We start from the raw sequence: 15,702 nt of genomic DNA on the forward strand, positions 1-15,702 counted from the left end.
TACTGTGGGAAAATAGTATAGTTTTTTTCTGAGCCTCAGTTTTCTTACTACAGAATGATATATCACAGGTTTTAGTGAGAATTAAATGTGATAATGTATGTAAAACACTAAGTATAATGTCTGTCCTATATACTCATCATTGTTAATATTTCATTTCAACTCACTTTTATCAGTCTGAGCCCAATCAGGAGAGAGAGACTACACAGTAATTTGGACAAGGAATTTAATATAAAGAATTATTTACCATAAGAGGAGATTGTAAGTAATGAGGGATGGACTTGTAGGAAGTAAAGAGAACTCTAAAGATCAGCAGATATAATATAAGCAGGTATAATATAAAGTACTAATATGATTGATATATGATAAAATATAATTAATATCAATAATATATAATAGCATTTACTCCTAGGGCTGAGATAAAGCACCCTAAGAAGAGCTGTCTTCCTTAATTACAACCTCCTGTCCCCCCCCCCCCCCCCCCCCCCCCCCACACACACACCCAAGGGGCTGAGATCTAGACCTTGCTGGAGAGGGCATGGCTGTGACTCTTTGAATGGCAGAGAAGAAAGTCCCTATGATCTCATACCAGCAGAACTTGCTGTAAATTTGCCTTTTTGAAGTTGCCAGAAATTCATCCTCTGGGATACTCTGGAAACCTGTTCACAGGGAGTTGTCTCACCAGAGGAACTCTGCTACATAACAACCTGAAGAGGATTACTGGGGGAAGCTGCTAGATGTTGGCTGCTGTGTGCTACAGGAGCTGGGAAAGAAGGAGGGAAGCTGCTTGTCCTGTAGGAGCTGCTGAGCAAGCACCTGGAAGCAAAGCCCTTTTCTCCTGTAGTGTCTCTCCTGTGCCCTCTACTGACAGAGCTTGACATCATTTATGCTAACGTAGGAAAAATATTTAAAGGGCCCTGGTCCATTTTCACAGAACAGGCAAAAAGGGTAAATTCGGAGCTGAGAGTCAGTTAATTGATAACTAGCAGATGGATAGAATGGATACTTAATTCCAGATCCTCAGAAACTGGGAAGAAGATGAACAGAAGAAATGGACAGATCTAAGGAACCTCAAAAATAAAAAATAAGTAAGACATATGCAGAAAAATGATGTTGGATCCTTACCTTGTAACATGTATAAAAACGAACTCAAAATGGATCAAAAACCTAAATGTAAGAGCTAAAACTCTTAGAAGGAAACTTAGGGATAAGTCTTCATGACCTTAGGTTTGGCAGTGGATTCTTGAATATGACATCAAAAGAGGCAACAAAAGAAAAAGTAGATAAATTGGACTTCATCAAAATTGTAAATTTCTGTGCATCAAAGGATACTATCAACAGAGTGAAAAGGCAATCCACTAATGAAAGAAAATATTTGCAAAATATATATCTGATAAATGATTAATATCCAAAATATATAAAGAACTCCTACAACTCAACAACAACAAAATCTTGATTAAAAAATGGCCAAAGGATTCGAGTAGATATTTCTTCAAAAAAGATATACAGATGACCAATAAGCACATGAAAAGATGTTCAACATCAGTAATCAGAAATACAAATCAAAACCATAAAAATATCACATTTCACATCTATTAGGATGGCTGTTAAAAACAAACAGAGGGCTGGCCCGTGGCTTACTTGGGAGAGTGTGGTGCTGATAACACCAGGTCAAGGGTTAAGATCCCCTTACCAGTCATCTTTATTTTTATTTTATTTTATTTTATTTTGTCGATATACAATGTGGTTGATTACCAGTCATCTTTAAAAACAAACAAAATAAGTGTTGGCGAGGATGTGGAGAAATTGGAGTCCTTGTGCATTGCTGGTGGGAATGTAAAACAGTGCAGCTGCTGTGGAAAATGGTTTGGTGGTTCCTCAAGAAATCAGATACAGAAATACCAATGATCCAGCAATTCCATTTCTGGGTGTACACCCAAAAGAATTGAAAGGAGGGACTTGAACAGATACTATATACCCATGTTCATAGCAGCACTCTTCACAGTCAAAAGGTGGAAGCAAGTTGAGTGCTCATTGACAGATGACTGCATAAACAAAATGTATTATTTACATACAGTAATATTCAGACATAAAATAATATTCAGACTTAAAATAATATTCAGACTTAAAAAGAAGAAAACTCTGACATGTGCTACAATGTGGATGAACCATGAAGATATTATTGTAAGTGAAATAAGCCAGTCACAAAAGGAAAAGTATTATGTGATTCCACTTACATGAAGTACATAGAGTAGTCAAATTCATGAAGACACAATGCAGATGGTGGTTACCAGAGGGTGGGAGGAGGGAGAATGGGGAGTTAGTGTTTAATGGGTGCACTGTTTCAGATGGGGGAAATTAGAAAGTTCTGGAGATGGATGGTGGTAATGGTTGCACAACAATATGAATATACTTACTGCCACAGAAGTGTATACTTAAAAATGGCTAAAATGGTAAATTTTATGTATATTTAATCACAGTTTTTAATAAAAGAGGAAACTGCTGAAGAATATTTATAGTCAAACCTTAGTACTGGAAGGGGTATATTAGGGAGAAATTTCTTATTTATGCACTTCAAAATATATGTCATCACGATCGAATTTTAATATAAAAAAAGCGAGATCAGAGTGGATTTGTAAAATAAATTTAAAGAACTGAGGGTGTTAGCCAAGCAGGGATTTATGAAAGCAGAGTAGACTGCTTAGCTGTATTAAGCATATATGCCACAAAAGGCAAGGTTGCTTTGGTCACCTGAGTGGTATCTTATTTGTTCTATCTTTTAGTAGTGGAATCATTTTACACCATCACTAATTTTTATCCAGTTTTTAAACACCTTCGGTGAGGCTGGATGGCCAGTTGGCACATATTCCTAAAGAACTGTGTTGGAGTAAGCTAAGAAAAAATAAAGGTTGATTATTTGAAAATGTGATATTTTGTGGGAATTAGTCCCGTAGACTATATAATTTCTCACGTCATTTGCAACTGATAGACATGCGGGTTGGGGAGGAATTCTTTTTGAGCTCTTGTGTGTTAAGTACTGTGCCAGGTAACTTTCACCTGAATTATCTCATTTAGTCATCACAAATTTATGAAGTAGATATTATCTATTGCATATTTGAGAAAATTGAGGCTCAAAGAGATTAAGTAATTTGACCAGAGTCACATAGTTAGAAAGTGACACACCCAGTATTTGAATCTACATCTTTTTGACTCCTAAAGTTCATGCTTTCTCTGCTGCAGCGTGAAAGGAATTACATTTAGCTGTAATTAGCAGAGTCTGAAGTGAATAGTTTATACGATTCGAGAGCCAAGAGTTCTAAGTTCTGGGTCTTTTATCTGTAACTAGTTGAATGACTGTGGACAGGGCACTTCTAAGTCTCAGCTTCCTTACCTGCAAAATAAAGGGGTTTGATTGTCTAAGTGTCTCTTAGACACTTGTGACTGTTATTGAAAAGGGGACATTTTAGTGTGTCCTAACGATGGGCTGTGAAGACCCAATAAATCCCCATTAAAAAAAAATTTATTATTATTATTTAATTTTATTTTATTTAAAATTTATTATTTATTTATTTATTTTACCTTTTTTGTGACCGGTAAGGGGATTGCAACCCTTGGTGTGGTGTTGCCCGCACCGCGCTCGGCCAGTGAGTGCACCGGCCAGTCCTATATAGGATCCGAACCCGTGGCAGGAGCGTTGCTGCGCTCCGCGCTCGGCCAGTGAGTGCACCGGCCAGTCCTATATAGGATCCGAACCCGTGGCAGGAGCGTTGCTGCGCTCCCAGCGCCGCACTGAGTGCACCATGGGGCCAGCCCAATTATTATTATTATTTTTAAAAATTTATTATTATTATTTTTTGACTGGCCAGTGTGAGGATCCATACCCTTGACCTTGGTGTTATAACACTGTGCTGTAACCAACTGAGCTAACTGTCCAGCCATTCCATGTCAGATTTTAACATGAAACTCATAACAGGGCATTTTTAATTTAAAAAATAAAAAAAGACTGTGTTTGGGGTGGGAGTGGTAAGTGTAAGAAAGAACTGTCATAGATTATCTTGATGGGAGGTGGAATGAGTTATGTTTTATTTTATTGTAGCATGAAAGCTACCAGTTAGAAAGTTACCAATTGGACCTTATATTGGGACCGTGTTGTTAGAGACTACGAGATTCATATCCCTTATAAGCCATCATCTTATCTCTAGGTACTTTGAACCCTATGTGGTTTGGAAGCAGCGTGATGCCCTGTGGTTGCTTAGCAATCTCTCTTCTTGAGCCAGAGGCACTTGTCGCTGGGTTTCATTTTTGCATGTAGTATAGCATATGGACCTTAGGTATATCATCAATTCTCGTGGTATTTTCTTCAAAATCCAAATTCAATAATGGACTTAATACTTGAAAAACAGTAATTTAACTGCAGACAAGATAGTGAAATATCCTGAGGAATTTGATTTGCTTTATTCCCAGCCTGTGTGGTCTAAATCAGTCTTTCCTTTCATGAATAAATGCATGCAAGGTAATGTGAAATTCATTTTCAATCAGGTAGTAAGTCAGTGAAAAATCTGAGCTTGTATCATTGCCCAAGTTGTGTTTGTAGAGGATTGTAGAGGACAGTTTCATTTCTTACCTTGCTTTGCTTCCTTTTACTTTCATCTCCCCAAATTGCAGTGTCATGAATTTATTTTGTTCTTTAGGTATTCTTCCCTTTCCATTTTGTGAAACTGATTTTATTTTGTTAGACACAAAAGAAAGACAACAGGGTAGTTTTTTGGATTTTTAAAAAATTGCTTAGTTTAGCTTCATTGTGCATTTCTAGTTTTCAGCACCCTGCTCCTAGCCAACCCTTATCAGTGATAGAGGCCAGTAAGAAATACTTTTGTAATAAGTTTCTGGATGCTCAACACATGATCTGTTAAGCAGGCGAAACCAGGGAAGGTTGTCAGCATGGTGTCTTTTATTAGGCTCTCCAGGCAACTTCATTTCTGTTAGTGTTTTATCAATCATTGCTTAGGATTTATGGCCAGTATTTTATATCACAACTATAATCCTGTGCTTGAAAGCAGGACTTTTTGATCTTCAGTGTTAAATCCCCTTTGCATCTCTCCTATCTGTATTTTAAAGATGCTTAAGAAGATAGTATGTTTTTTCCCTCTTGCAGTATTCTGCATAATTTCACCAGTATTTTTGGTAATTTTGGCAGTATTTGGGGTAAATATATTGGCTAATCACTCAGAAATGATATTGTTAATTTTCAGAAAGCATTTAGAAAAGTGGCTTTAAAAACCATTGTGTCTTTTTAACATGCATCAATCGATTACAGTAGTGGAGGTCTTGTCCTAATAAGAGGTTAGAAATTATTACCCATCCCTCATACCCACACATACTTTTTAGAAGGATCTTTTGGCGTCCTGTAGTTCTTTTTTTATAGACTTCAGTTATGGTATCGGTTACATAATGGAATTATTATGACTCTGAGCTTCTCAATGGCAAGGATGCTAGCACTGTGCTTATCATAAAAGCAATTGTTCAATCCACTCTTAGTAAATAAGTGAAGGATTCTTCTGCTTAAAAGCATTTTTCAAAACTATGGGAGCTTCTAAGCAGTCACTGAAGAATACAGAAGTCAGGCGGTGTTTTTTCCTGCTGTGCATCACTTCTTTCTCTCATGTCCACTGTACATGCCCCATCTATTGTGGTTGCTCTGTTTGACAGTTAAGAATCTTCTGTTGCACTTTCACATGTCTTGTAACCAGTTGTTTCTAAACAGGTTTGATTGCTCACTTTTGTAGTTAATAAAGATTCTTGTGGTTGATATTTTATTTCTTATATTTTAAAGAGTTTTTGAACAGCCCTTGTGCTGAGGCAGAGTCAGTTTCTAAGTCTTTCAGTCTTAGTAGGCCAATAATGCTTGTTTATAGGCACATAGATTAAAACCTTTCCTCTTTGGAGTTTAACACATCTGATTTCTAATCCTGTCTGTTCCATTAGCTTTCCTTGTAATTCCATCTCTGCTTTAAATGTCAGTTATTATTTTTACACTGATTAAAAACTCAGACCTGCAGATCTTTAGACAATTATAATCATTCCTGCCTGGACCAGGGAAATGTTTTTTACTAGTTGTCATGAAGTAGTAGAAGTATTGGGTATAGAGTTAAGACCTAAGTCCAAAGGCAGCTTAGCCACTATCATTAACTGTTTGGCTTTGAGCAAATCACTTAAATTTTCTGAAATTCAGTTTTGTTGTCTGTAAAATGAGGCTTATAGAACCTCTTTTCTGCATTGTGAGGACTATGTAAAATTATACGAAATTGGCTTTGTAAGTTATAAAGCATGAAACACTGGTAATAGTGATACTCTAAGTCATACTTGAATTTTACATTTTGCAAAATTCAAATAATTAAGATAAAACATGCTTTCTAGACCTTCCACAGATCTTTTACTTCTCTCTAAAAGTAACCACTTTTAGAAACTTGTTGTTTATCCTTCTCGATCTTTTCTGTGCATTTATTTACTTTTTTTTTTCTTTGTCAGCTGGCTGATATGGGGATCTGGACCCTTGGCCTTGGTGTTATTGACACTGAGCTCTAACCAACTGAGTAAACCGTCCAACCTATTTACTTTTTCATATGCATATTGAAAAACCTATTTTTGTATTGTGATTTTTAAAAATAGCACACTGTTCTGCTATCCTTTACTATGACTTGAAATCGTTTATAGAGATTTTACCTTATTTTTTAAAACTTGCACATAGGGTGTTGAAATTATACAATAATTGATAACAGTATTTCCTTACTACTAAAGGAAATTGAGGTTCTTTCTAGTTTTTCACTATTATAAATAGCATTGCATCGAAAAACTTTGTACATTCTCCTGTGAACACATATACAGTGATACTCTAGAGCAGATAGAGAAATGTAAAATTACAAGAAGGTATATGCATTTAATATTTTGATAATACTGTCAAATTGCCTTTCAAATCAGAGCTCCCAATATACTTATATTCCTACTATTAGATGTGAGAGTACCTGTTTACTTATCTTCTTCAGTTTGTGATGTTTTCAATTTTTGCCAATCTCATGAGTGAAAAATGGTATCTCAGATTTAAAAGAATATTCATAGGCAGTATGGTTTGTGAGCACACACTGTTTAAAAGCATAATTTAAGTATCCATTAACAAGAAAATAGGACAGATAAATAAAATTTGACATATTTATAAAGTGGAATACTAAACAGCTGTCAAAATTACTGAAGTATAATGATGTATATTAGTGGAGATGATTCTCACATAGTATTGAGCAAAAACAAAATGCTAAAGAATACATATAATAGGATGCATGTCTATAAAATTCAAAATCATGAAAAATCAATGCATTTGTAAGAGACTGACATATACATGGTAAAATTAAAAAGGAAAGCAAGCTTTTTTTTTTTTTTTTTTTTTTTTTCCCGTGTCCGGCAACGGATTGCAACCCTCAGTGTTGCCCCCGTACCGGACCGGGACCGGCAACGGGATCGCAAGCCTCGGCGTTGCTCCCACGCCTCGCTCAGCCAGTGAGCGGGAGCCGGTCTGCACGTGGGATCCGAACCCTCAGACGGGAGCGCCGCCGCGCTTCCCAAGCGGCGCACTATCCAGTGCACCACTGGGCCGGCCCTGAAAGCAAGCTTTTTTTTTTATTAAGTAAGGCCACTCAGAGAGGCAGGGAGTTTCCAAGGGCTAGAGAGTTCCAAATAGTCTTATCTGAGAGGTGGGGAATAAAGAAGGGTAATGCTTTGTTAAGGCAGGTGGAGGAATAAATCCATTTCCTCTGACACATCTCTGTACAACCTGTTACATCCGTCTTTGCTATTAAAGTTTTTGACAATATGGCTTACTGGAACATTATCTATTCTTTATAAAATGTTCTCTGCATTGTTGAACTCCAGGATGTCATGGAATATAGTTTATGTGTGGGATGTTCTCTGGGAGTAACAAATTTCTGTTAAATATGCTTTTGGGGTTTTTGATTACTTTCTTAATCATACAGTCCCTCTCTCAGACAATCTTAAAGTATTTACTATAAAGGGATAATATGGAATGGTTGTTAGAGGAAAGAACTGGGCAAAATGGAAAGAGTAGGAGCTTTGGGGTCCAACAGACCAGGGGTGGCAGTTTGGCTTTCTCATTTAATATCTATGTGTTATTGGGTCAGTTACTTACCTTCTCCGAGTTAGTTTCCCTAATGGTAGAAAAGATATTTTTAAATACCTCTGTATTATCTCCTCCTTGCCTCTTTCTCGTCTTCATCCCCTCTGTCTTGGAACTGTACTGATTAGTTACTCAGTGTCTGGTGTTATCATCATCTTTATTATCATCATTGTTCAAATCTGTAGGGAATTGTGTTGAAGTAAATTTATAGAATCTAGAACAAACAAGGCACTTACAGATCTCAGAAGGAGCCCTGTTCTTTCATTATAATCTAAGCTGTCTTTCTGTAAAAATCAGTATGACAGCCAACATTGCCTATAACTATTATTATTTTAAATAATAGATTTAATGAGATGTAATCCACATACCACAAATTTCACCATTTAAATGTGTTTTTTTCAGTGGTTTGGTAGTTTTTGGTATAATCACAGAGTTGTGCATCTGTCGCCAATATCTAATTCCAGAACATTTTCATCATCCCCCAAATAAACTTGGTACCCATTAGCAGTAACTGCCCATTTCTTCCCCCTAGCCCCTGGAATTATGAGTCTATTTTCTGTCTCTATGGATTTACCTATTCTGGACATTTCATATAAATGGAATCATATAATTTGTGGCCTTTTGTGTCTTTTTTTTTTTTCCTTTTGGCATGATGTTCTCAAGATTTATCTGTGTTGTATATCATTCCTTTTTATTGCTTAATAATATTCAATTAAGGATGTGTGAATGTTATTTTCAAACATCCGTATTTTGAAATGGATATTTTGTTTATCCATTCATCAATTGGTGGACATTTGGGTTGTTTCTACTCTTTATTATGAAATGTTGCTGCTGTAAACATTCATGTACAAGCTTTTGTACAGAAATATGTTTTCAGTTTTCTTCGTTTTATTCCTAGGTGTGGAATTGCTGAGTCATAAGGTAATTTTGTGTAACATTTTGAGGGACTGCCCAACTGTTTCCAAAGCGGTTGTACAATTTTGCATTCCCACTAATATACAAGAATTACAATTTCTTCACATCCTCGTCAACACTTGTTATTGTCTGACTTTTTCATTTTGAACATCTTAGTGGGTGTGTTATCTCAGTGTGGTTTTGATTTGCATAATTGCTAATGATATTGAGCATCTTTTCATGTTCTTATTGGCCATTTGCATATCTTTTTAGAGAATTCCCTGTTTAAATCCTTTACCCATTTTTGAAATTGGGTTATTTGTCTTTTTGTTGTTGAGTTGTAAGAATTCTTTATGTATTCTGGATATGTATCCCATCAAACATATGATTTGCAAATATATTCACTGATTCTGTAGGTTGTCTTTTCACATACATGGTGGTGTTCTTTGAAGCACAAAAGTTTGTAATTTTGTTGAAGTCTAATTTATCTGTTTTTTTTTTTGTCACTTGTGCTTTTGGTGTCATATTGAAGAAACTGTTGCCTAACCAAATGTCATGAAGATTTGCTCCTATATTTTCTTTTAAGAATTTTGTAGTTTTAGATATGTTCTATTTTGAGTTAATTTTGTATATAGTATGTAGTAGGGTTTCAACTTCATTCTTTTACATGAGGATATCTAGTTGTCTCAGTACTATTTATTGAGAAGACTATTTTTTTCCCCATTGACTTTCTTGGCACCATTTTCAAAAATCAGTTTGTCATAATTGTAAGGGTTTATTTCTGAACTCTGAATTGTATTCCATTGGTCTATATGTTTGTCATTATGCAGGTGTTACACTATCTTGATAATTGTAGCTTTGTTGTAAACTTTAGAATCAGGAAGTGTGAGTTCTTCAACTTTCTCTACTTTCTCAAGATTGTTTTGGCACTCATAATTTTTTTTTTTTTTTTAAAGATGACCAGGAAGGGATCTTAACCCTTGACTTGGTGTTGTCAGCACCACGCTCTCCCAAGTGAGCTAACCTGTCATCCGTATATAGGGATCTGAACCTGTGGCCTTGGTGTTATCAGCACTGCACTCTCCCAAGTGAGCCACAGGCCAGCGCGTGATTTTTTTTTTTAAGGCAGGTATCTTCAGGGTCTGGTGTGCTTTGTTTAGGGAGATTAACTTATAAATATTAAAATGTCCAAAATAGGAATTTAGGAATAGAAAAAGAGAACTTGGATTGTCCGTGATCGAATCAGTGACTGAATTCCTAAATAATTTTCAGTTATTTAACTTCATTTGTTTATTTACACATTCTTTTGGGTATCTACCATGTGTTAGACACTTTGCTAGATCTTGGGAAAACCATGGTGAACCAGACACAGGGTCTCTGCAGTGAGTTTAAGTTGATGCCTGGCTTTCATGTTTTTGAAGGGAGTATGGACTTTTGACTGTCCATATATGAATATATGATTCATATAATCATATCTTTGATGATGTACCTACCATTAGGTAGGAAGTTTATTTTCTTGTCATATTTGAGAGTCCTGTCAATGAAAATTTCTCTTAAGTTGTTATTCTTTTTTTTTTTTCTTTTTTTTCCTTTTTGTCTTTTTTCATGACCGGCAACGGATCGCAACCCTCAGTGTCGCGCCCGTACCGGACCGGGACCGGCAACGGGATCGCAACCCTCGGTGTTGCTTCCGCACCTCGCCCAGCCAGTGAGCGGCCGGTCTGTATGTGGGATCTGAACCCTCGGCGGGAGCGCCGCCACGCTTCCCAAGCGGTGCACTGTAGCAGTGCGACACCGGGCCGGCCCTCAAGTTGTTATTCTGCTAGTAGGAATGAAAGTACAAATGAATGGAAGAAGGATGAATATCTTTAAAGTAGCTGTGTTGAGCACTTTGAAAATTAAAGAAGTACTGTATGTTTTTATTTATTCCTTTGTGTGCATGTATATCTCCTCCCGTTTAAAGTTCCCTGGTGGGCAAGGGCCTTATTTTATTCATCTTTCTTTTTTTTGTTGTTTCTTTTTTTAAAAAAATTAAATTTTCTTATTGTAACATAGTTGAATGTACGTATCTGTGGGGTACAGAGCTGAAAAATATGGAATGCTTCACAAATTTGCATGTCATCCTCGCTCGGGGCCATTCTAATCTTTTCTGTATCATTCCAATTTTAGTATATGGGCTGCTGAAGTGAGCATGTTATTCATCTTTCTTACTCCATCAGTCATCTAACAGTACTTTGAGTGCTCATGTTGTATGACCTTATACTAAATTAGAGTTTACATAGCTTTTATTAGCTATCGTCCTTGCCCTCAAGGATTTTGACTTAGTGGTTTAATGTGAAGATGAGATAGTCACTCATGATATTATATACCTTTAAAAAATAAGATGAGTTTGGGCTGGCCCGGTGGCGCACTGCTATAGTGCGCCGCTTGGGAAGCGCGGCGGCGCTCCCGCCGAGTGTTCGGATCCCACATACAGACCGGTTCCCGCTCACTGGCTGAGCGAGGCGCGGGAGCAACACCGAGGGTTGCGATCTCGTTGCTGGTCCCGGTCCGGTACGGGGGCGACACTGAGGGTTGCGATCCGTTGCCGGACACGGAAAAAGACAAAAAGGAAAAAAAAAAAAAATAAGATGAGTTAGAATCTTAAGTAATAAGAAAAGTAAACTACACAAATAACCTAAATAAATATTAACATATGTATGTCTGTAGAAGGAGTCACTTGAGTCCATAAGATGTTGTAGAGTGGTAGAGGAAGTCTTGAACAGAGGGAGAATTTCATCTGGATTGAAAAGAACTGAGGGAAAACAGAGAGAGAGGAGGGGCTAAAACTTCCAGATCAAGAGGCAGTTCTCAACAGGCGTGGTACTTGTCCCCTTTCCTACCAGGGGACATTTGGGAATGTGCACAAATTTTTGGTTGTTGAGGAGTGCTACTGGCTTTCAGTGAGTAGGGACTGAGGATGATAAAGTCCCACAATGTGAAGTTAGGGATTATTCTTCCCAAATCTCAATAGCACCCTGATTGAGATATACTGGGAAGGAAACAGATTTAGATGAACAAGGTAGAAAACAGTGTATATGAACAATGTTCCTAAGCAAATACTGTTTCTTTTTGTTTGTGTTTTTTTTTTTTTGCCATTGTAGCGGCTTAACTAGGAGATATACAACTATATAGTTAGGTAGCAATGGAACATTTTAGGAGCCAGAGCAGGAATTTATATTTGATCAGTTCAGTGATTTAGATTATTCTTAACATTTTCTTTCCTCTTATAGTTTGCTATTTTTCTTTTCTTTCTCTTAGAACGAGCCTCTGACCCCAGGTTATCATGGATTCCCAGCGCGGGACAGCCAGGTTGGTATCTGCTTTTTATAACTCAGATAATGTGTGTGGGTGTGTGTGTGTGGGTGTGTGGGTGTGTGTGGGTGTGGGTGTGGGTGGGTGGGTGTGTATGTATGTGTGTGTGTTTTATCAAAGGATGCTATGATAGAGAGAATTTCCTGAAATTACTTATTTTGGAAGATAATATGGCTTGTTTCGGCAATGAATGTAGTTTTAGAGAGATAAATTAAATATATTTCTTAACCCTAAAAGTATTATAATAATATTATTAAAATTGTGGATATTATAGGGGAAAACAGTCACTCAAGCACAGTCATGATTGCTTTTGTTTTTTCTTCCCAGGCCGTATAATAATTTTTAAACCTGGTTTTTTTGAATCTTCATAATTTTAAATGCTGGTCTTGTCTCTTTATTTTCTCCCACTTAGTCCCCTGCCTGCACCGATTTTTTTGAGTCTTTGCAATAATCTGCAGCAAGAAAATTCCATTCTCCTCCCTGGGGGAATTCAGCCTTATGGTTTTAATCATAAGCAAGGGAAGGCTTGTTTGACAGAGCAAAGTTTCTACTGCCTTTCTTTGTTAGAAGGGGGAATGATTGGAAAAAGCCCAGGCCCTGTTTTGGTCAGAGCAGAACAACTTCCTATGAGACATCCTCAGTATGGTTTAGGCAAGTGTATAAAAACCTTCCCTGTCTTTTTGCTATTGGAAGGCTTGAGCAGATGAGGCTGAAGCAGAGTTAGGGTAAAACAGGTAAGGCTATCTCTCAGAAAAATGGTGTGGCTTGAGCCACTTAGCCTCTGAATGAAATTTGTATCTTTGCTGTTTGGGAATATTGACATTCTTCAGGAGATTTGAAATGGTAACTCCTGGAAATATTTTCAAATGCCTGTCCATGATTCCTTATAGGTTGTCAGAAATAGCCACCATTGTTAGGCTTATGTGAGGGATATGAGTCATTATCATGCTAAATGAAAGTGTTTATATAGTTCCCTTTTCCAGAGGTTAATTGAACCTCATCAAAGCCCCTGCAGCTGATCTTAAAAACTAGAGTGGCCCATAATCAATAGTCATCTCTTTGGGGACCTTGCAGATTTGAGAGTATTTGCCCAATTCTCGCACTTTTGGTGGTGGGTGACATTAAACTGGCTGCGGATGGAGTATGGAGAAAAAGGGAAAAGAAAGTGTTGTTCATCTCTGTGTTTACCTCCCAGTGAGATTATCACTATTCAAATTGAATGGAAGTTTTGGTGAAAGATCTGGTCATTTATCCCAAATTGAGAGAGAATATAGAGGTTTTGTTTTTCTTTCTGGTTTGGGTCTACTCTAGAGCTGTGAAATTTACACCCTTTGATATTCTATATTTTGGCCATACATCAGAAAAAATACTGATACCTGGAGATCCAGTCCTCAGAGATTCTGATTGAGTAGGCCTAAGATTGGGAATAGCCATTCAAATATTTACAAATCCCTGCAAGTGATTCTGCTGTGCAGCCAAGGTTGAGAACTGCATTCCTATGGGCTGCTTTAAAAGGAGTGACATTTTCTCTGTTCCATCCTGTACTTTTCATTTAAGTTACTTAATATGTAAGGTATCAAAGTCAGTCTCTTATTCTAATCTTGCATACTAGTACAAATGTTTTGTTATTTATAAAATGTTGCTTATTCTGAATATAGGAAGGTAAAGCTAATTGATGTAAAGTAGCAAAATACACTTACTGAGTTTAAAAGAATCTGAAAGAGTTGTAGTTCTTCCTGTGGGGACTATGGATCAATAAGGAGCTAAGCAAAAGGAGTTAATAGGAATTTGTTAAAGCACAAAAAGTAGTCTCTTTGCTTGGAACTACTCGATTTTTCCTTTCTTTTGTAGCAGGGCCCCTTCCTGTAATCTGCACAGTCATTACTCATGCTATCTCTGCTGTAGGCCTGTGCAGACCCTTTGCCATGGTTTAAAGCTGCTAATTTACTTTGAGGCACATTCTGATAGTGACAGGTTTATTTTAGTTTATTTTCTTGGGTTTTATTTTGTATTCTGGCTGGATCTTTTAATTAGGAATCTTAGAGTAGTGCAAATAGGCAAATATTGAGTAGCTGCATATTGTATTTGATGAATACAGAACCCAAATGAATACTGCTAATTAATGCACCTAACTGTGACCTCTCACTTTGTTCTTTGAGATTTGGGAGGCATTTATCAGTGTGAAACACTGGTCACTGAACAGCCTGAGTTGGGCAAAAACTGAACTTGTAATCTTTACTTCTTCGCAGCATGGTTTTGGCTCAGCAAATTCCGGGGCTGGGGAGTAGGGTGAAAGTTAATTTTAATTGTGTGCTTTCCTTATTCTTTTGCTGTTCCTTTATAAATAGATATGAACCATCCCCAGACAGGATTTTTATTAGCATCTTATGGTCATTTTAAAAGAGGTAAAAATTGCAGTCTTTTGATTGTTTCGGAGCATATTCATCAACATTTTCTAATCTCATCCTCCCAATCACTTTTTGAAGTAGATGACACAAATGTTTCCTTTGGAAAGACAAGGAAATTGAGGCACACAGAGGTAAAGTGATTTATCTAAGGTAACACACAATTCAAGTTCAGTTCTTAATTTCATAAGAACTGTAATTTGTCTACTATTTGAGAACCATTTCTTCTATACTGGGAATTATTGACTCACCCAAGGAAAATGTGGTCATGTGTGAATGTGCCCACTCACTCACTCACATTATTGTTTTTACCATTTGGGAGCTTCATAGACCTCTTGAAGCTCACCATAGATCTAGGAGTCTGTGATCCTTGGTTAAGGATTGTTATAACTAAGTTCATTAGCACTAAGCAGATGAGCATTTCATTGTTTCAATGACTCTTTTATCATGTTATATAAGCCCCAGCAGCACATTTGAATTAAAAACTTGCGGGGGGTGGGGAGGGTGGGAGGGGAACTCCCCACCCCCTCCACTTTGTAGAGGTTTTGCTTTTTTATGCAAGGTCTCCTTAGCCTTCTTTCCTGCTCAGTTAACAAGCTTTATGGGATGGCAATTCATTGCTTTTATAAAAGCACTCCAAGCACTTCACTGTGCTTGCTAATGTGGTCTCTCTTTGGAAGTGGAGGAAACAAACATTGTTCCAGTTTTATAGAAGTGAAAAACCAGCTTAGAAAAACTAAATATTTTATCTTAGGCCATGCAAGATTTTAGGTTGATGATACAACGTAGTGGTTTAGATTCCTTGCTATTTCTTTGTGATTTACATACATGGGCATGTGCTTATGAATGTTTCAAAGTGTTGTTTAAGGC

The 15,702-nt window shown here is 37.1% G+C and overlaps 1 protein-coding gene across 11 annotated transcripts in view; it reads left to right on the top strand.

Moving 5' to 3' along the window:
- RBFOX2 (RNA binding protein, fox-1 homolog (C. elegans) 2) overlaps window positions 1-15,702 on the top strand; it is a 203,882-nt gene that overhangs the window by 9,890 nt on the left and 178,290 nt on the right. For all 11 annotated transcript variants that reach the window (XM_008589963.1, XM_008589985.1, XM_008590012.1 and 8 more), the window contains exon 2: window positions 12,374-12,424. In XM_008589963.1, coding sequence (XP_008588185.1) covers window positions 12,374-12,424 — 51 coding nt within the window. The remainder of the gene's footprint in view (window positions 1-12,373; window positions 12,425-15,702) is intronic.

The sequence above is a fragment of the Galeopterus variegatus genome, unplaced genomic scaffold (assembly GCF_000696425.1).
Source record: "Galeopterus variegatus unplaced genomic scaffold, G_variegatus-3.0.2 Scaffold139, whole genome shotgun sequence".
Classification (NCBI taxonomy): domain Eukaryota; kingdom Metazoa; phylum Chordata; class Mammalia; order Dermoptera; family Cynocephalidae; genus Galeopterus; species Galeopterus variegatus.